This window comes from Mastigoproctus giganteus, chromosome 10, assembly GCF_048544385.1.
Source record: "Mastigoproctus giganteus isolate SK-2022 chromosome 10, ASM4854438v1, whole genome shotgun sequence".
In the NCBI taxonomy this organism is placed as follows: Eukaryota; Metazoa; Arthropoda; class Arachnida; order Uropygi; family Thelyphonidae; genus Mastigoproctus; species Mastigoproctus giganteus.
In genome coordinates, this window is record NC_143584.1 from 166,263,017 (window position 1) to 166,283,481 (window position 20,465).

Here is a 20,465-nt window from a genome sequence, read left to right on the forward strand (position 1 = left end):
GTTGAAAAATTAGGCTCTTTCTCTTTTGCATTTGAAATTACTTTTCTTCTAAGTAGTTACTGACACTGTATAAATGTCATATTCCTACCATAGAATTTTGTTGCCACATCTGGGTTGGTGTTCCAGAACTTCTTTTAAGTTTCTAAACCTAATCTAAATGTGGATAGTAAGGTTAATTAATGTTCTGTCCCTTCCCTTACTAATTACCCCACTTTCTATCCCATATATAGAAAATGGAGAGAGTTTAACTTAATTTCTACTTTGTGCCTTTTCCAATATTACTACAGTTAAGTGTTCTGAATTAGTATTTCTGATTCATCACCCCCAAATCAGTCAAAACGTGTACCTTAACTAATTAATGCCCATTCACTGTTAAACTCAAAACTCATAGAAACTACTTTCTCTCATTTATCTCTTCTACGCCTGTTCTTTGGAACAATTTTCTGTTGCATCTATTTCCTTAAAACTACAATCAATGGAAATTCAGGTCCAATATCAACAGCAGTGTTCATTTTGTTTATATTCCAGGGTGGCCATACACGAGAATTTACAAAGTAGGCAATAAAAGAACATCACACCACATTAAACAGTGATGGGGACTTCAACCATATACAAATTCAGATACTTGTACCACTGTACCCTTGTGATTGACTACTTGGCACTATCAAGCTTAGATAAATAAAATTTATTTATACTCTGGAACAGGCATACATGGTCTGGAGTTCACAAGAGAGTTCTTGAACCTTGAACAACAATATTGTTCACGGTTCAGGCCTAAATGGTTATCAGATGAACTAATGAGACATATGGCAGAGAAGAAAAATGCATGGGATACATACAAATTAATGGGTGACATGGAAGCCTATGATAGATATAAGTTGGTCTGTAACCAAGTCACAAAGGAGATTAGGCAGGCAAAGGCAGATTATGAGAAATCCTTGGCAAAGGATGCAAAGAAAAACAGAAAAGAGTTCTTTAACTATTTAAACTCAAGAAGGAAAGGGATGAATCAGATTGGTCCACTGGATGTTGATGGTTCAACAGTTGAGGATCCTGCTCAGGTGGCTAACAATCTAAACAAGTATTTTGCATCTACATTCACACATGAGGAGTTATTCAGGAAGGGGAATGTCGTAGGTGAAGTAAACATTGGCAGTGAGCTAGATGATTTTCTAATAACTGAGAGGAAAGTGGAGGAGAAATTGTTGAGGATAAACATAAAAAAGGCACCCGGGGTGGATGGGATCTATCCAGTTATATTAAAGGAGGCAGCAAAGGAAGTAAGCAAACCCCTAGCCATAATTATGAGAGCTTCTTTGGACTCAGGGGAGGTACCCATAGACTGGAGATGTGCAAATGTAACCCCAATTCACAAAGGAGGATCAAAGGCTGACACAAGTAATTATAGACCTGTTAGTTTAACTTCGGTTCCAGGAAAATTAATGGAGGCACTGGTTAAAGAAGCACTGCAGGATCATCTGGACACGAATTCAGTTATAGCTCAGACAGCATGGTTTTGTTAAGGGCAGGTCTTGTCTGACCAATTTGATTGGATACTATGATGTAGTCACAAAAGAACTGGATGCAGGGAATAACTTTGATATTATATATTTGGATCTTAGAAAGGCTTTTGATACTGTTGCGCATGGAAGACTGCTGCACAAATTGGAGCAGTGTGGCATTGGAGGCAAATTGCTGCTATGGATAAAGGGATGGTTGAGTGGCAGAAGACAGAGAGTGGTAATCAATGGACACTGCTCAACGTGGACTAATGTTATTAGTGGAGTTCCTCAGGGTTCAGTGTTGGGTCCATTGTTGTTTTCTGTATTTATAAATGATACTGATGATGGTATATCAAGCTTAATGTCTACGTTTGCAGACGATACGAAGGTTGGCAGGGTTGTTAAGGACACTACTGATGCTATGCTGCTGCAACAGGTTCTGGAAAGGTTGAGCAGATGGGCTTAGAGTGGCAAATGAAGTTTAACATTGACAAATGTAAAGTACTACATATGGGAAACAGTAACACCAGATCAACGTATCAACTCTGTGGTACTACGCTGACAGTGGTAGAGAATGAAAAGGACCTGCGGGTAATTGTGCAGGCAGATATGAAGTTCTCTGAGCAGTGCAGACGAGCTGCAAGAGTAGCTCATGGTGTCTTGTCAATGATATACAAGAATTTTTTTAGCAGGGGTAAGGAGGTGATTATTCCCTTGTATAAGGCATTGGTCAGACCACACCTTGAGTACTGTGTACAGGTCTGGAGGCCTCATTTCAAGAAGGATGTAGAGCTGCTGGAACGAGTACAGAGAAGGGCAACAAGATTGGTGAATGGAACAAAGGGTTGCTCTTACGAAGAAAGGCTTAAGTTTTGCAAATTACAGAGCCTGGAGACTAGGCATCGGCGAGGTGATCTGGTAGAGGTGTATAAGGCTTTGAATGGCTTGAGCATGCTCAATGCCGATGGGATTCTTCTTTTTGCTCAGAATAATCACCTGAGAGGGCATAAATTCAAATTGAGGAAGGACGGATGTCGGATAGACGTGCGGAAATTTGCCTTTAGCCAGCGGGCAGTTGGTTTGTGGAATAGACTTCGATCACTTTTTGTTGAAGTTGATAGCCTAAACAAATTTAAGGCTCAGCTGGACAGGTATTTCGAACGAACAGAGGGGTGAAATGGGAGTAGTGGTTGTGTTTTTTTTTTTTTTTTTTTTTTTTTTTGGCTGATGCTGAATAAGCTTGCTTTCTTGCATCATATGACTAATGCTAATGCTAATGAGAGAGAGAGAGAGAGAGAGAGAGACAATACAATGTTAGCAGTCATTTGAGCTTGAAAAACATCATTCAACTCAGTGTTATTGCACTCTTACATTTGGCCAACATATGTTTACTGTAGTATTCGTCTTCTAAACCTTCAGCCCAAATGTAGTATGCACTACACGCTTTAATACCTTTGTGTTTAAGTTGCCATTAAAAAAAAAAGTAAAAATAAACTTAAACTTGTGTCTTATCTGTTGTTGGAAGTTTGTAGCAGAAGTGGGTATTATAAATGAAAATTTCAATTGTTTAAATATTAATATCTTACCTTTCCATTGTGTCCTTTAATATAAAGTCTACGGGCAGCAGTATTATGCTTTTGGACTATTTCAACTCTAGGCATGAACCTCGCTATTCGAACATAGTAATGGTTAGGCTAAGGAAAGAAAAGAAAAAAAAATACATAAAAAAGTACATATGTATATATATATATATATATATATATTTAATTATAATTTTTTTAAAGAGTGTATATATACTAATTTTGCTCAGATGTCACATTCGTCAAACATCAAATATATCAAAAATAAATTTTTTTTTTGTATATCAGCAAATTTAACAGTTATATTTCTTAAAATACTAGTGTGTGTATATATATATATATACAGTAAACCCCCCTATTTGTGGTATCTGTATTCGCGGTCGCTGATTTAATATAAAATGAAACCTAAAAAAAAAAAAAAATGGAATTTTAACGCGCCGTGAATATTTTCTGCCATAAAAAAACATGGGCGTGGCTAAAATTATCTTTCCCGGTCAAAACAGCGCTGAGTGGGTGGGGGGAGAGGGGTGGCAAAATCGCGAGCGTGGATGTTTCTCACTAATCCTTGTTCAGTATGTGTTATGCGCTTGCCATGGAAGGTTTCGTCGTTTGCTTTTAATTTATATGCTTATAAATTGAATAAATTTATAAATTGATATGCGTACAAAAGTGATAAATCTACTGTTTTGCAGTGTAAAACAGACTTTTTCGAGTGTTAACGGAAGAAAATGACTTTATTGTGGACAGGTTCTTTCTAACCCGTACAAAAAATATGGCTACGAATAACAAGGGAAATGTGAAAAGATCAAAGTAGGTGATGACACTAGCGAATAAAATTGAGTTATTAGATAAAATTTCTAATGGTGAAAATGTCTCCTCAGTGGCAAAACATTATAAAATCAATGAGTCAACAGTACGATCAATCAAAAAATTGGAAGAAAAAATCCGCCGTAGAGTCAGTGAAAACGCGCTAATTGCTTCAAACATTTGCTGTGTAACTCATGACGTTAAATTAGAAAAAATGGAAAAAGCATTAAATCTGTGGATAGAAGACTGAACTCAAAATAAAATTCCGTTAAGTTCACTCATCATTCGTGAAAAGGCAAAACTCCTTTATCAACACTTTAGTGAAACTGGTGATAGCACCGGCGGAATAAGTTTTTTAGCTAGCAAAGACGCTGGTTTGAAATTTCTAATAAATATTTCATTTAATATTAAATTGTTCCTTATTTTCATTTCGATGCCATATGCTTGCTGTTGTTGTTATGTTGTTATTTGGTTTTTAGGAGCATTAGCAACTAAGGCCATATTGCTCCGGGATATGCGGTGGTCATTCCCTGACCTTTCCGCATCCTCCATATTTGGTGGTGACGGGCTCGAACCCCGGTCTAATCAAGAAGAGTGTGCTACGCACTGCTGCTCCTTCCCACCTGGCTACGGAGGCGCCTCCATATGCTTGCATTTCACTATGCACTGTCTATGTACATAGTCATATTATGAAGGTACCTATAATACATACATAGACAAAATTTTAGACTAGTTTTTCTTATATATTTCATACTTTGGAACGGAACCCCTTTATTACTATGGGAGCCATAACTCAGTATTCGCGGCATTTCTCAGGAACGTAACCCCTGCGAATAGCGGGGGTTTACTGTATATATATCGAAGGTTTAGTGTCAAACAGCATTAACTACAAAATCTTTGTAGTTAATGTTTTTGTAATTAACTAAGAAAAAGTCATTTGATATTTTCTTGCTTTACCGGAAATGTGCTTTAGCCCAAGCTAACTTGTAAAGTACTAAAGAGATGCAGTTCTATGACATGATATGAATTGCTATTTTTACGAAGTAAAACTGAAGTTATCGCAAAAGGAAAATGCAATTTTGTAGTTAATGTTGTTTGTCATTTGACCCTCAATATGGCTAAGTGATTAGATTTGAGTAAGGTAAGCCCAATTTAGTTCATATAAAATTTATTGAGTTCCTAATAATTTCTTAAATGTCTCTGGGAGTGTATATCTGTGGTTACAAAAGGATGACAGTTACAAAGTGCCGACATTATGCTGTCAAGGAATGGAAATATACAGGGTGTATTAAGTATAAGGCTACCAGGTAATGTTGCTGATGTAATTTTGTGAGGTAACAAGTGAAGGGTGTTACCTCACAAAATTACATCAAAAACTGTCACTTCCATAACTGGAAGTGACAGTTTTGCATTTCAAGTGTTCAGTTTGTCACAATCTGTATTTAAAGTTTCATACATTATTAGTAGTGAATAAATGTCATGCCATAAACTATTAAGCAACATGTTTTTTAAGTGTGATCTTACTTGGAATGTTAGCAAAACTTTGTTCAAAAATTCCCTAACAGTGACTGTCCATGCAAAACAATTTTCAAGATAATGAAGTTTTGTGAGTGGACTAATTTGAAATCAGGAATGTGAAATGTGTTCTTACATTATAGGCAACACAGGGCAACCTTCAGGGCAGAATGTGCTGGTCCCACAGGAGCTAGTTATTATTGGTGACTCAGTTGTCAGGGAAACGGGAAATATATTGTGCAAAAAGGATATGTGGAATAGGACCAGGGTATGTCTGCCAGGGGCAAAAGTTGACGTAGAGCAGATATCATCTTTTAAGGGCACAAAAGGCGATATCGTTGTACATGCTGGCACTAATGACATTAAGCGTAGAAGATCTGCAGATTTATTAAGCAAGTACAAGTCAATGCTGAAAAAAAAAGTTGCGAGTTAGGGTTAAATTTGAAATTGTCTGCAATCCTGCGCAGACATGGTAGGAAGGAGTATAGGATGAGAGCTTTGTAAATCAATTTGGCCCTGGAGAGTTTGTGCAGGGCTTATGGGGGTAGAATTTTTCTCAGCGTGGTCTGTGCTTGTTAACAGGAGAGATTGCTTCTATAGGGATGGGATACACTTAAATAGAAGGGGTGCACTTAAATAGAATGGAAATGATTCTTGCATTGCTTCTATTGGAATGAGAAGTAGCCCAGAAAGCCAGTTGTTCGGGGATTTCAGGAACTGCTAAGGGTCATGAAACAAGTAAACACATGGGCTGTGTTAAAGTAACTAAGAATAAGAACAGGTGCATGTACACCAATGCTAGGAGTATAGTACACAAATTTGATGAGTTTGAGGTGCTGGTCAAGATATCAAAGGCAGATATTGTTAGGATATCAGAGACATTGCCACTCAGATATAAGGGATGCAGAATTGGAATTTGGGGAGAACAATGTTTACAGAAAGGATAGACAGGATAGGAAGGCAGGAGAGGTTATGGTGTTAGTTAAGAAACACAAAATCTAAGGAAGTGCATCCAGTTGACATAGATGGACAGTGCAATGTTGAGTCAGTTTGGTGTAACATAATATCACTGGGAAAGCAAAAATGAGGGCAGGAGTTTGTTATAGGCCTAATGACTCTGACAAGTACAATGAATAATTATACAGAGAAATAGAGTGGGCCAGTAAATCAGAGTATCTTATAATGGGGGATTTTAACTTCCCAGATATAGATTGGAACTTGTGGGTTGGTCACTCGCATACTAACAAGGCTTTTGTAAATTTATTGGATGATTGTTTTCAACAGCAGCATGTTAGAGAGGCAACAAGAGGGAGTAACACTCTTGATATGATTATTCATGCATTAAGAATTTACAGATAAAAGAACCACTAGGTGGCAGCGATTGCAGTGTACTGATGTGAGATTTACTTAAAGATGTAACTACCATCAGTGGTAAAGGGAAGGGTTTTTGCTTTCATAAAGGTGACTACAGTGGTCTCAGAGATATTTTAGGTTCTATACAATGAGACCAACTGATGATGTTACCAACAGCAATTTCTAAATGAGAAGCATTCGAGGAAGTAATTTTGAAAGCTACTAAGCTTTTTGTTGCAACTAAGAAATACTGCGCTTGGTTTAGGTCCAAATGGATGTCAGATGAACTAAGGATATCATCATTCTTCTCTTTCTTGGTAATTCCCTTCTACTTTTCTTGCTCTCTCTTTCTCTCTCTCTCAGGGTAATTCGGGATTTTTTTTTTTTTTTTTTTTCGGCTGGTGCAGCATAAGCCTCAGGCTTCCTTGCACCATATAGCTAATAATAATAATAATAATAATAATAATAATAATAATGAGACTCTTGGCAGAGAAGAAAAATGCATCGGATGCACATAAATTGTCAGGCAACACGGAAGCTTATGGTAGATAAAAGCTAGTCTGTAATCAAGTCACAAAAGAAGTTAGGCAAGTGAAGCCAGATTATGAAAAATCTTTGACAAAGATTTTTCATAATAAGCAAAGACTTCTTTACTTATATAAACTCTAAAAGGAAGGGGATGAATCAGATTGGTCCACTTGATATCAATGGTTTGATTGTCGATGAGCATTCTCAGATAGCTGCCGAACTAAATTAGTATTGAATATATAATTGATGATCCTGCTCAAGTAGCTGATAAACTGAATGAGTATTTTGCATCTACATTTACACATGACGAGTTATTCAAGGAGGAGAGGGCCAGATGTTTATCAAACTCTAACAGGGAGTTAAATGATTTTGTAATAACTGAGAACAAAGTAGGCGAAATTATAGAAATTAAACATAAGAAAGGCACTTGAAATTGAAATTAAACATAAAAGCAACAATTTATGTTTAATTTCAACAATTAAACATAAATTGTTTAATTGTAGAGAATAGAAGGTAGAGAGTGGCAATCAATGGTACTGCTCTACGTGGACTAATGTTATTAGTGGTGTCCCTCAGGGTTCGGTGTTGGGCCCATTGTTGTTTTGTTTATTTATCAATGATATTGATGAAGGTATATCAAGCTGAATGTCAAAGTTTGCAGATGACACAAAGGTTGACAGAGTTGTTAATAATAGTAATGAGAGTATGCTGCTGCAACAGGATCTGGAAAAGTTGGGTAAATGGGCTGAGAAGTGGCAACTGAAGTTTAACATTGAAAAATGCAAAGTACTGCATATGGGTAGCAGTAACCCCAGAAAAATATAACAACTATTTGGTGTTACACTCAGGGTAGTGGAGAATGAAAGAGACCTGGGGTTAATTGTGCAGTCAGATATGAAGCTTTCTGAGCAGTGCAGATAGGCTGCCAGAGTAGGTCATGGGGTTTGTCAATGATATACAGGAATTTTGCAAGCAGGGATAAGGAGATGATTATCCACTTGTATAAGGCAATGGTCAGACCACATTTGAGTACTGCAAACAGGTTTGGAAGCCGCATTTAGGAAGGATGTAGAGTTACTAGAACGAGTACAGAGAAGGGCAACAAGGCTGGTGAAGGGAACAAAGGGTGCTCTTATGAAGAAAGGCTTAAGTTCTACAAATTGCAGCTTCTGGAAACTAGGCACCTGCGAGGTGATCTGATTGAGGTGTATAAGGCCTTGAATGGATTGAGCAGGTTCAATGCTGATGGGATTCTTCCTCTTGCCCAGATTACAAACCTGAGGGGGGGGGGCAGAGATTCAAACTGAGGAAAGACAGTTGTAGAATATGTACAACTGTGTGTTGTAGAACAGATGTTCGGAAGTTTGCCTTTAGCCAGTGGGTAGTTGATTGCTGGAACAAACTTCCATCTCATCTGTTGTTCTGGAAGTTGATAGCTTAAATAAATTCAGGGCAGAACTAGCCAAACATTTGGAATGAATGGATCTATGAAATGGGAATGGGTTGTTTTTTTTTTTTTTTTTGGGTGATGCTGTATAATTTGCTTTCTTGCATCATTGTGCCTCTACTAATACCAATGCTAATATGACATCAGAACACATCAGCTAAACAATTTTACTATCTTCAAACAAATCCTTGTGTGAAACTCAGCACTCAAAAGGCAATATTATTTGACTCAGCTCATTTTCACTGTAAAAAAAGAACCAAAAACAACAACACCAAAAACATTTTCTACACTGAATCCACAGAATGTATGAGCTTCGATATCAGGATAATGTTAAAAGATTATGGTACTGTTGCTGATTTAAAAGTTTACTTCACTGTGAAAGTAATGAAATTTTGTATAATATTTATATGAAAGAATGGCTTCATCTTAGTGGCTATGTCAACAGTCAGAATTGGAGAATATGGATGGTTGAAATCTGTATGTTTCTTGAAAAACTCCACTTAAATGCCCAAAATAAAATTGGTGGCATATCTCAAAGAAGAATTGGTGGGCCTGTATTTTTTGAACAAACTGTCACCCTTGGTATTTATCAAGGCATCACAATGCAGTTTATTGCATAGCTGGAGGAAAATGAAAGAGACAGATGGCCTCCAACTGGATGTGACAACCTGCCATACCACATGCTCAACCACTGAAATGTGCAAAATTTTTTTGGGAATTAAATCCTATCATAAGGACTTTGGTCATCTAGGTCTCCTGATTTAACTTCAAACTTATTGTTGCATTTCATATCTTTGTTGCATTGCTTGCGAAATGATCAAAAGTGAATTTATGTATTGCTAACAATGGAGAACATTTCTAGCATACAAACTATATAAGGATATAAACCATTATGGCGAAGGTAAAGAAAGCTTAACACGAGAACCACAGAAAACTTCCGTAAACTTTTAGTGGTACTGCGTTTCCCAGTACCGGCAGTAGAAGTCGATAACGATGTAATGATTAGTTTTTTCTCATTATTAAAAGCAGATTATTGGAGTTCATGAGTGCAATGCCTTCGTGGCTGAAATTTACTTACGGGTACACCCTCCAGACAGCCTCAGTCTTAGGGTGTTTATCCCCAATTCCTGTTGTTTTAACCCAATAGGAAAATGACTTCTATTGCAACTACCAATAACATGCACCATCTGTAGAAGTTGTTTTTGCAGTGAAAAGGTGAGATAAACACCCTAAGACTGAGGCAGCCTGGAGAGTGTAACCATAAGTAAATTTCGGCCACTCATAAACTCCGATAATCTGCTTTTAATAACAAGAAAAAACTAATCAACACATCGCTATCGACTTCTACTGCCACTACTGATAACACACACACACACCATCTGTTTACCGAGAATGCAGGGAGAAGCTGCCACTACTGATAACATGCACCATCTGTTTACTGAGAATTTTTCTGATAATAAATTGTATTTTCCTTTGATCTTTTTGGGTTTACTTTTAAAATGAACACCCTGCAGTTTGCTTACAGAATGTCATTTCTAGTTATTCCCCTTATCCATTTCATTATTTTATTTATTTTTCTTTATTCTGTGTTTTGTTTGGTTTTAGTATGCAGTTGGTTTTGCTTATCTTAGAGTGAATTCTGTGGATTTTAGAGAGAAGAGAGTAATTTTAGAGAGTGAGTTTTATGGATTTTAGAGAGAGAGAGAGAGAGAGAGAGAGAGAGAGAGAGAGAGAGAGAGAGAGAAGTAACCTGAACGAGTGAGGTTTGTAAATATAATATCTGTTACTTTCTTTACAGTCAAGTGTCAGATAAGCTGATCCAACCTAACCATGTAAGGTGTAAAGGCAAGAATTAATCAGAACAAAACATCATTTAGTGTAGAAAAATCAGCATATATCAGAACTAAGTATGAACCTCCTAATAGTGGTGCAAATTGCTATGGACCTTGGAATCGATCAAAAAAAAAAAAAAAGGCACAGGTGCCGAGCATGCAGATTAGATGGTTTTATGTGAAAAAACCTCAGCAAAATCCACATCCATTTGCAATGTGCACATGATCTTGGTATTTATTATTGATGTTTCGCATAAACACCAAGCCAATAGCCTAATTACCAGTTGTTTATTCGGGCCAGAACACAACGGAATGACATTCTGGTACTTTTTTCTAAATGTCATAATAGAAAATCATTAAATTTATACACCTAATATTATGAAACAATGGTATAATCAAAGGGGAGGGAGAAATATCTATTTTACCCTTTGCTACTAAAAATATATATTAATAGTAATCTTTAAAATTAACAGATTTCTTTAAAAATTTATTTAAAAACAAAAACATAAATTTCGCAATGATGATGCGTGCGAATGCTGCATTTTGATTCACCATGAGCTGAATGCTAGAGCTGGTTGTTCTATGAACCGTGGGTCTGAAGTCTGATTCAGTTACTGTACAGTCGATGTGGCATTATCATATAGTCTTCTGGAGAACGAGCGTTTCGGTACTATTTTTTTTAGCAATACACCTCTGCTAATTATCCATTTGTTTGTAGCCATCTGAATGGCTACAATCCAATAGCAGCTGCAGGAAGTATGATTGCAACAATACAAGTTACAATAATTTGCCTCTGGTGGAAGCTGCAGATGACGTCACATCCACATCACATTTTTCTCAAGCGATTTCACTTCAAAATGGTGTATAATATCCTGTTTAGAAATTCCATCTAACCCAGTTTTAAGGGAAGAAGGTTAACTCTGCCATTAAAACTAATTTGGGCTGTTTGAGCCATAACACCAAGTTTCTGCCACATCATATTTGGAAACTGATGGAGAAACAACTTAGACATCATTATTCTTCTTTTTCTTGGTGATACCCTTCTACTTCTGACTCTTGTTCTCTCTCTCTCTCTCAGGGTAATTCAGAAATTTTTTTTTGGCTGGTACAGCATAAGCCCTCATGCTTCCTTGTACCACATGGCCAATAATAATAATAATAACAACAAGAAATGAGAGGTTGGGAGATTCGGGAAGAAGAAGTAAAGCAGATGATCAAGAACTCTCACAACTGCTGAACTCCAGGAATAGATAACGTCCACAACTACTGGTATAAGAAACTCACTTGCACACACAAGCACCTGGCAGAGCAGTTCACCCGAATAATAAGGCACCCAGAGACAATCACGAAGTTTCTCAGTCAAGGAATTACATATCTGAAGTCTAAAGACGAAGATACAGGAAATCCAGATGAAATATAGGCCAATCACCTGCTTCCCAACAATGTACAAGTTCCTGACCAGCTGCATAACCAGGAAGATATCAGACCACTTGGAGAGCCAGATCATAATGCTGAACAGCAGAAAGGATGCAAGCGGCTGAGCAAAGGATGCAAGGAGCAATTAACTATAGATGCTGTGGTTATGGAGCAAGCCTACAAGAAGCGCCACAACATGTACACAGCCTACATCGATTACCGCAAGGCCTTAGACTCCGTGTCTCATAGCTGGCTAATAGAGGCGCTGACCATCTACAAAGTCACTCTGATAGTGACAAACCTCTTAGGAGAAATGATGGTGAAATGGAGTACCACCATTAAGGTCGAAAACATCACAACCAGGCCAATCCCCATCAGGAGAGGAATCTTTCAGGCAGATTCCCTGAGCCCGTTGTGGTTCTGTCTAGCACTTAACCCGCTATCTACCATGCTCAACAATAGCAAGTATAGATATAATCTCAAAGCAGGAAGGAAGAACCCGTACACCCTCACCCACCTGATGTACATGGATGACATTAAGCTCTACGCGGGAACCAAGAAGCACCTTTAGCAACTACTCCAGATCACCGAAGAATTGAGCAATGACATTAGGATGGAATTTGGTCTAGACAAATGCAAGTCCCATGGATTGCGTCTGGGGAAAATTGATCAACCGAAACTAACAGTTGCAGAGTAGTAAAGAGATTGAAGCCATGGCAGAGGGAGAGGTCTACAAATACTTTGGGGATGATGCAGGCTCAGCAGTTACAGCACAAGGAAATTAAGGCCTGCCTGACTGAAAAATACCATCAGAGACTCAGAAGCCTGCTAAAAGCAAAGCTAAATGGAGGGAACACAGTTAAAGCCATAAACACCTATGCAGTCCCAGTGCTAACATACTCCTTCGGGGTCATAGATTGGACTAACACCGAGCTGTAGGATATCATAAGAAAGATAAGGACAACGATGACCAAGAGCCGCCAACACCATCCGAAATCTGCCGTGGGGAGATTGACCATTGCCCAAGAAGAAGGTGCCTGATAGACCTCATTGGGCAACAGAAGACAGTGATAGTTAACCTGACGGATTACTTCCAGAAACAGACAGCACCACTCCACCAGGCCATAAAGAAGATAGACAGGTGGTATACCCCCACTCAACCTAAGCGAGGAGTCCCTCCCAACCAGGAGGTACAAATGAAGTTAGAAAGATGGGCAGAGAAGACCCTACAATGATTTCCATCAAGATCACATAATAAAATTGCTTCCAATGCATGGCTCACGAGCAGGACGCTCTTTCCCGATACAGAAGGATTCATGCTCACCATCCAAGACCAGGTAATCAACACCAGGAACTATAGAAAATACATCGCCAAGGAGCCCAGAATGTTCGATGACCCATGTCGACGATGCAACCTGGCTTCAGAAACAATCCAACACATCACTGTGGGGTGCAAGGTGATCACCCAGACTGATTACACTCATAGACATGACCAGGTAGCCAGGATAATACATCAGAAGTTAGAAAGGAAATACCAGTTGGTCGAAGAAAGTGTACTGTACTACAAGTACGAACCCCAGGCAGTACTAAAGACCCCAACCCACAAGCTGTACTGGGACCGCACCATAATAACGGATAGGACAATCTTGCACAACAGACCGGACATAACCCTTGTGGACAAGAAGGAAAAGGCTACCTATCTGATTGACATAATGGTACCCAACACTGGCAACCTGCAGAAAACCTATGGGGAAAAAATCAGGAAGTACACGAACCTAAGACAGGAGATAAAAGAGATGTGGCATATGCAAGAAGTAACGACCATTCCGATAATCGTGTCAACCAAAGGTATGGTGCCAAAGACCCTACATAACAGCCTAGCAGCAATGGGTCTCCTAGCGAACACCTACAAGGAACTCCAGAAATTTGCAATCCTGAACACCTGTAGGATAGTCAGAGTTCCTCGACCAACAGTAATACCAGACATAACAACAACCACCCTGTGTACTTGGTAGCAATATCCGTCACGAGGTGGAACCCCCAATCAGGGAGAAATAATATACGAGCAATAATAATATTAATAACTTGCTCAAACTCAGAAAACTTGATAATCTGCTCAAAAGACGAGAAATAAATTCAGGGAAGCATATCAATATGCTTGAGAAACCTCTGAAAAGATAATTTCTAAAGAAAGAACTATCAGTTTCTAGAGGGTGAGCAATGCTGCACTGGAATAAAGAGTTGTGTAACTGTGGGAAACCAGCAAAAGGGCATTATTCAAAGAGTTATATATCAGCCAACTTCTAGAAATTTAAAAAACAGAAGCCTTTTAGTATTAGCATCAGCAGTGGAAAATAACGTAAGAAAGCACTCATGGAGCATAATCAAAAAAATAAATAAATAATAGATAATAATAATAATAATAAATAAATAAAAAAAAATAATAAAAAAAAATCAATAAAAAAAACCCATCCAGTTTTAGCCAAATGTTTTGAAACAGTACCAGCATTGTTAAGTCATCAAACACAGACATTGTAGAGATATTGGAGACATGGTGCCACTCAGACGAGAGAAATTGAATTTGAATATGGAGAGTACAATGTGCACAGAAAGGACAAAGTGTCAAAATGTGTTTGTTTCGTGGCAGTCTCCAGGGTTCCCCCCATTAGCCGCTGTAGCATCTGTATAAGACGTGCCAATGCTGGCAGAGTGCTAAGTGTGAATGTGTAGGGCATGTGTTTGTTCTGTTGAGTGTTTGCTGGCTCCTGGTGTCTTTGCAGGCATGGGGCATAGAATGAGTTTGTTCACTGCCCCCTGCCTCCCATCCTTCGCCATGGAGGCACACCAGGGTTCATATTGCACTGGCGGTACATCCAGAAAAAGGTTCCTCCAGAGAGGAGCCTCCCACTGGGTCCAAAAAAAAAAAAAAAAAAAAAAAAAGTGAAAGTGAAAGGAAGATTGTATGTCAGTGAGAGAAGTCAGGTTTCAGGGTTTTGGTTTTTTTTTTTTTTTTTTTAAGAGCATTAGCAACTAAGCCCATATTGCTGTGGGATATGCGGTGGTCATTCCCTGACCTCTCCGCATTCTCCGTATTTGGTGGTGACGGGCTCGAACCCCAGTCTAATCAAGAAGCGCGTGCTATGCACTGCTGCTCCTTCCCACCTGGCTACGGAGGCGCCAGGTTTCAGGGAGGGGAGGAGTAAAGTGTTAGTAAAGTTTCAAGTAGTAGAGGATGGAAGAGAGAGGCATCCCTTGAGAAAAGTAGAGTTAGAACCGTGGAACCCTTTGGTTCCAATCAGGATCCTTCAACTTGACGCCGTGCTGGTGGTCTTTGTCATTGTTAGTGAGCATCCAATTTTGTGTCTGCAAAGTCAGCGAACGAGGTGAACCTTTGAGGAGTCGAGATGAGATTTTTGACATTTTCTTGATTATATACTTCAGTGATCATTTGTAGTTGAGCTCTTAGGTCCTGATAAATGTGGCATTGGAGATTAGGTGATTGACCGTCTCTGGTGATCCACAGGGGCAGAGAGGTGAGTCTGTTAGTCCAAGAGAGTACAACTTGGAGTTTATAGTGCCATGTCCAGTTAGCAAAAAAGATAGGCAAAGTCCAACCATGTAGCAATATTGTTTGTCAAATATTTTAGCTTCTGGCAGAATTCATATGTGGTTCTTCCTAGCGCCGAGACAGTCCACTCCCTTTTCCATTCATTTGTCATTTCTTTGATTATTCTCTTGTTGTCTTCTTAAGGTTTATTGCATAATCACCTTTTCTTGCAGGGAGGCTCTTCCTTCTGTAGTACTGAAGATGGTGGAAGGCTACTTCATATTGGATTGGTAGCTTGCCGCACATGACCTGGAGTGGAGCAACTGTGGGCACTGTTCTGCAGGCTCTCGAGATTGAATGCAGGAAAAATCTTTCGGCCCGCAGTAGGTATTTCTTCATAAGGCTGTTGGTGATTCTGTGGGCCCAGGCACCTGCAGCATAACAAGCAATGTGGATGAAGATGCATTCATAATAGTCTGAGGGTTGAAGGCTTGATGCCCCAGACTGCATTAGTTATCCTGATTAGTTTTCCTGTAACCTGCTTAATCTTTTTTACTGTATACTTGGTGTGTGGGATGAAGCCCAACTTGCTGTCCAGCAAAATACCGAGTTTGATGTTGGTGGTCTGTTTAGGATTCCTCTAAATAACACTTGCTTTGTTTTGGGAATAGCGATGTTAAGCTTGTGAACAGAGCACCAGCTGCAAAGATGGTCCATGATATCTTTCGCAAGGTCCCCCAAATCCCTTCTTGACCTGCGAAGAAGCAGGACAGCCAGATTGTCCGCGCAGGCCACTTTGACATTTTCCTGCTCCTCCTTCAGTCACCCGTCAAAGACCGTGTTCCAGCAGAGAGAGGGCCTAGAACGGATCTCTGAGTGCAGCGTCTGGTGACTGTGCAGGTCTCTGAGGTTAGCATTAGCATTAGTAGAGGCAATTGATGCAAGAAAGCAAGCTTATGCAGCATCAGCCAAAAAAAAAAATAAAGTAAAATAAATAAATAAAAAATAACCACTTCCACTTCACCCCTCTGTTCGTTCGAAATACCTGTCCAGCTGAGCCTTAAACTTATTTAGGCTATCAACTTCCACGACAAGGGATGGAAGTCTGTTCCACCAACCAACCACCCACTGGCTAAAGGCAAATTTCTGCACGTCTATCCTACACCTGTCTTTTCTCAATTTGAATTTATGCCCTCTCAAGTGATTATTCTGAGCAAGAGGAAGAATCCCATCAGCATTGAGCATGCTCAAACCATTCAAGGCTTTGTACACCTCTATCAGATCACCTCGCTGGTGCCTAGTCTCCAGACACTGTAATTTGCAAAACTTAAGCCTTTCTTCGTAAGAGCACCCCCTTTGTTCCATTCACTAATCTTGTTGCTCTTCTCTGTACTCGTTCCAGCAGCTCTACATCCTTCTTGAAATGAGGCCTCCAGGCCTGTATACAGTACTCTAGGTGTGGCCTGACCATTGCCTTATACAAGGGAATAATCACCTCCTTATCCCTGCTAGAAAAATTCCTATATATCACTGACAATACACCATGAGCTACTCTTGCAGCCCGTCTGCACTGCTCAGAGAACTTCATATCTGCCTGCACAACCACCCCCAGGTCCCTTTCATTCTCTGCCACTGTCAGTGTAGTACCACAGAGTTGATACGTTGTCCTGGGGTTGCTGTTTCCCATATGTAGTACTTTACATTTGTCAATGTTAAACTTCATTTGCCACCTCTCAGCCCATCTGCTCAACCTTTCCAGATCCTGTTGCAGCAGCACAGTGTCAGTGGTGTCCTTGACAACCCTGCCAACCTTCGTATTGTCTGCAAACTTGGACATTAAGCGTGGTATACCATCATCAATATCATTTATAAATACAGAAAACAATAAAGGACCCAATACTGAACCCTGAGGGACTCCACTAATAACATTAGTCCACGATGAGCAGTGTCCATTGATTACCACTCTCTGTCTTCTCCCCCTCAACCACCCCTTTATCCATAGCAGCAATTTGCCTCCAATGCCACACTGCTCCAATTTGTGCAGCAGTCTTCCATGTGCAACAGTATCAAAAGCCTTTCTCAGATCCAAGTATATAATATCAAAGTTATTCCCTGCATCCAGTTCTTTTGTGACTGCATCATAGTATCTAATCAAATTGGTCAGGCAAGACTTCCCCTTAACAAAACCATTCTGTGTCCGAGCTATAACTGAAGTCTTGTCTAGATGATCCTGCAGTGCTTCTTTAACCAGTGCCTCCATTAATTTTCCGGGAACAGAAGTTAAACTCACAGGTCTATAATTACTTGTGTCAGCCTTTGATCCCCCTTTGTGAATTGGGGTCACATTTGCACATCTCCAGTCCATGAGTACCTCCCCTGAGTCCAAGGAAGCTCTCATAATTATAGCTAAGGGTTTGCTTACTTCCTTTGCTGCCTCCTTTAATATAACTGGATAGATCCCATCCACCCCAAGTGCCTTTCTTGTGTTTATCTTCAACAATTTCTCCTCCACTTTACTCTCAGTTATAACAAGATTCTCTAGCTTACTGCCAGAGTTGAATACACCTCTGGCATTCCCCTTGCTGAATAACTGCTCATGTGTGAATGTCGATGCAAAATATTCATTTAGTTTGTTAGCTACCTGAGCAGGATCATCAACAGTTGACCCATCGATATCAAGTGGACCAATCTGATTCATCCCCATCCTTCTAGAGTTTACATAAGTAAAGAACTCTTTGCTGTTTTTCTTCGTATCCCTTGCCAAGGATTTCTCGTAATCTGCCTTCACCTGCCTAACCTCCTTTGTAACTTGGTTACAGATCAACTTGTATCTATCATAGGCTTCTGTGTCACGTGTTAATTTGTATGTATCCCATGCATTTTTCTTCTCTGCCATATGTCTCATTAGTTCATCTGACATCCATTTAGGCCTAAACCTTGAACAATATTTCTTACTTGGTATGTAAAGCCTAGTAGCTTGCAAAGATAAGTTCTTTGAATGCTTCCCATTTTGAATTTGCTGTTGGTAACATCATCAGTTGATCTCACTGTATAGAATTTAAATACTGTCTCAGTCCATCGCAGTCGCCTTTACGAAAGCAATACCCCTTCCCTTTACCACTAATGGTAGTTACCTCTTTGAGTAAATTCCACTTCAGAACACTGTGATCACTGCCACCTAGTGGTTCATTTATTTGCAGATTCTTAATGCATGAAGAATTACTACTGATAATCAAATCAAGAGTATTACTCCCTCTAGTTGCCTCCCGAACATGCTGATGTAGAAAACAATCATCCAATAAATCCCCAAAAGCCTTGTTAGTGTGTGAGTGACCAGCCCCCAAATTCCAGTCAATATCTGGGAAATTAAAATCCCCCATTATAAGACTCTCAGATTTACTGGCCCACTCTATTTCTCTGTACAGTTTCTTATTATACTCATCAGAGTCATTAGGCCTATAGCACACTCCTACTCTCAATTTTGATCTCCCAATGCTTATGTCACACCAAACTGACTCGACACTGCACTGTCTAGCGATGTCGACTGGCTTCACTTCCTTGGATTTTATGTAGAAAACAAGGTTACAGCAAGGGATCTTTCTTTGAAGTAGCTAGGAATTAATCCATAAATCTGGGCCGAGACCCCGGCCTCCTTGAACTTCTCCAGGATGCTTTGCCACCAGAGGGTGTCAACGGCCCCCTTGAAGTCTAGGAAGAGGCTGAGGATACATTTGGTAATGGCATCTACGGTGGATCTTCCATTTGTAAAGCCAAACTGATTGGTGTATCCTGGTCCCTTACTTGTGTACGCTGTTTGGAATCTAGTGGAAATTATTTTCTTGAGTACTTTCCCTATTATGGGCAGCATAGCTATGGGTTTGTATGAGGCAGGTGATTGTTCTGGCTTATCTGAATTCTTTAACAGGATTTTAAGGTCCATATTTTTCCAAGTTTGCGGGAAAACCTCAAAAAATATGAACCGTTTTTGGGACGCATCCTTCTTGTAGACAAGTGTTTAGAAGGTTTTGGATGAGTTGGGGCTTCACGGACCAGACCCTCTTCAACACCTCCACCAGGTCATGGAAGGGGCATTTTCCCTTCTTCATCAATTTCACCGCTTCTTCAACTACTTGGGAACCGAATGGTTTCTTCCTCTGTATGACCTATACATGTCAGATTGTTTCTTCTGATCTCAGTTTGTTGAGGGGATGCTGATTGAATTTCATCTTCATGTATGATTTCATCTCATCATCATCATCAGCCATTTTCAATCCAATGCAGGATGACGGCCTCTCCAGCAACTTTCCAGTTCCTTCTGTTTTGAGCACTGGCCATCCATTTACTACCCACAAACTCATGAATTTCATATATCCATCTCTGCCTTTGTCTTCCAGGATTTCTTCTAGCTCCTCTTGGGTACCATTCTGTTATTTTCTTAGTCCATCTGTCATCATGTCTTCTAGCTATGTGTCCTGCCCAAGACCATTTTAGTTCTTTAGTTTTGATAAGAATGTCCTTTACTTGAGTTTGCTGCCTAATCCATGTGTTTCTCTTCTTATCTAACAGTCTGATTCCCAATATAATTTGTTCCATTCTTCGCTGTGTAGTTCTCAGCTTCTCTTTCATTCTTTTGGCGAGTGCTCAAGTTTCACTTCCATAAGTCATGGTGGGGAGTATACACTGGTTCATTATTTTACGTTTCAGACAAACTGGGATATTGATCTTCAGTATGTGACTATATTTCCTGAATGCTATCCATCCAAAATTTATTCTTCTCTTGACTTCCAGCCATTTATCATTATTACAGCTAATAACTTGTCCCAGATAAGTATATGACTTCACCTTTTCAATTACTGCTCCTTCAATCATTATTTCCCTTTCTGTGGCATACTTGTTCATCATTACTTTTGTTTTAGCCATATTCATCTTTAGTCCAAA

General features: G+C 39.4%; 1 protein-coding gene across 6 annotated transcripts in view; it reads right to left on the reverse strand.

Moving 5' to 3' along the window:
• Positions 1 to 20,465, reverse strand: part of Nipped-A (Transcription-associated protein Nipped-A) — a 1,216,281-nt gene that overhangs the window by 89,978 nt on the left and 1,105,838 nt on the right. For all 6 annotated transcript variants that reach the window (XM_090382460.1, XM_090382459.1, XM_090382462.1 and 3 more), the window contains one exon: positions 3,089 to 3,196. In XM_090382460.1, the coding sequence (XP_090238586.1) occupies positions 3,089 to 3,196 (108 nt within the window). The remainder of the gene's footprint in view (positions 1 to 3,088; positions 3,197 to 20,465) is intronic.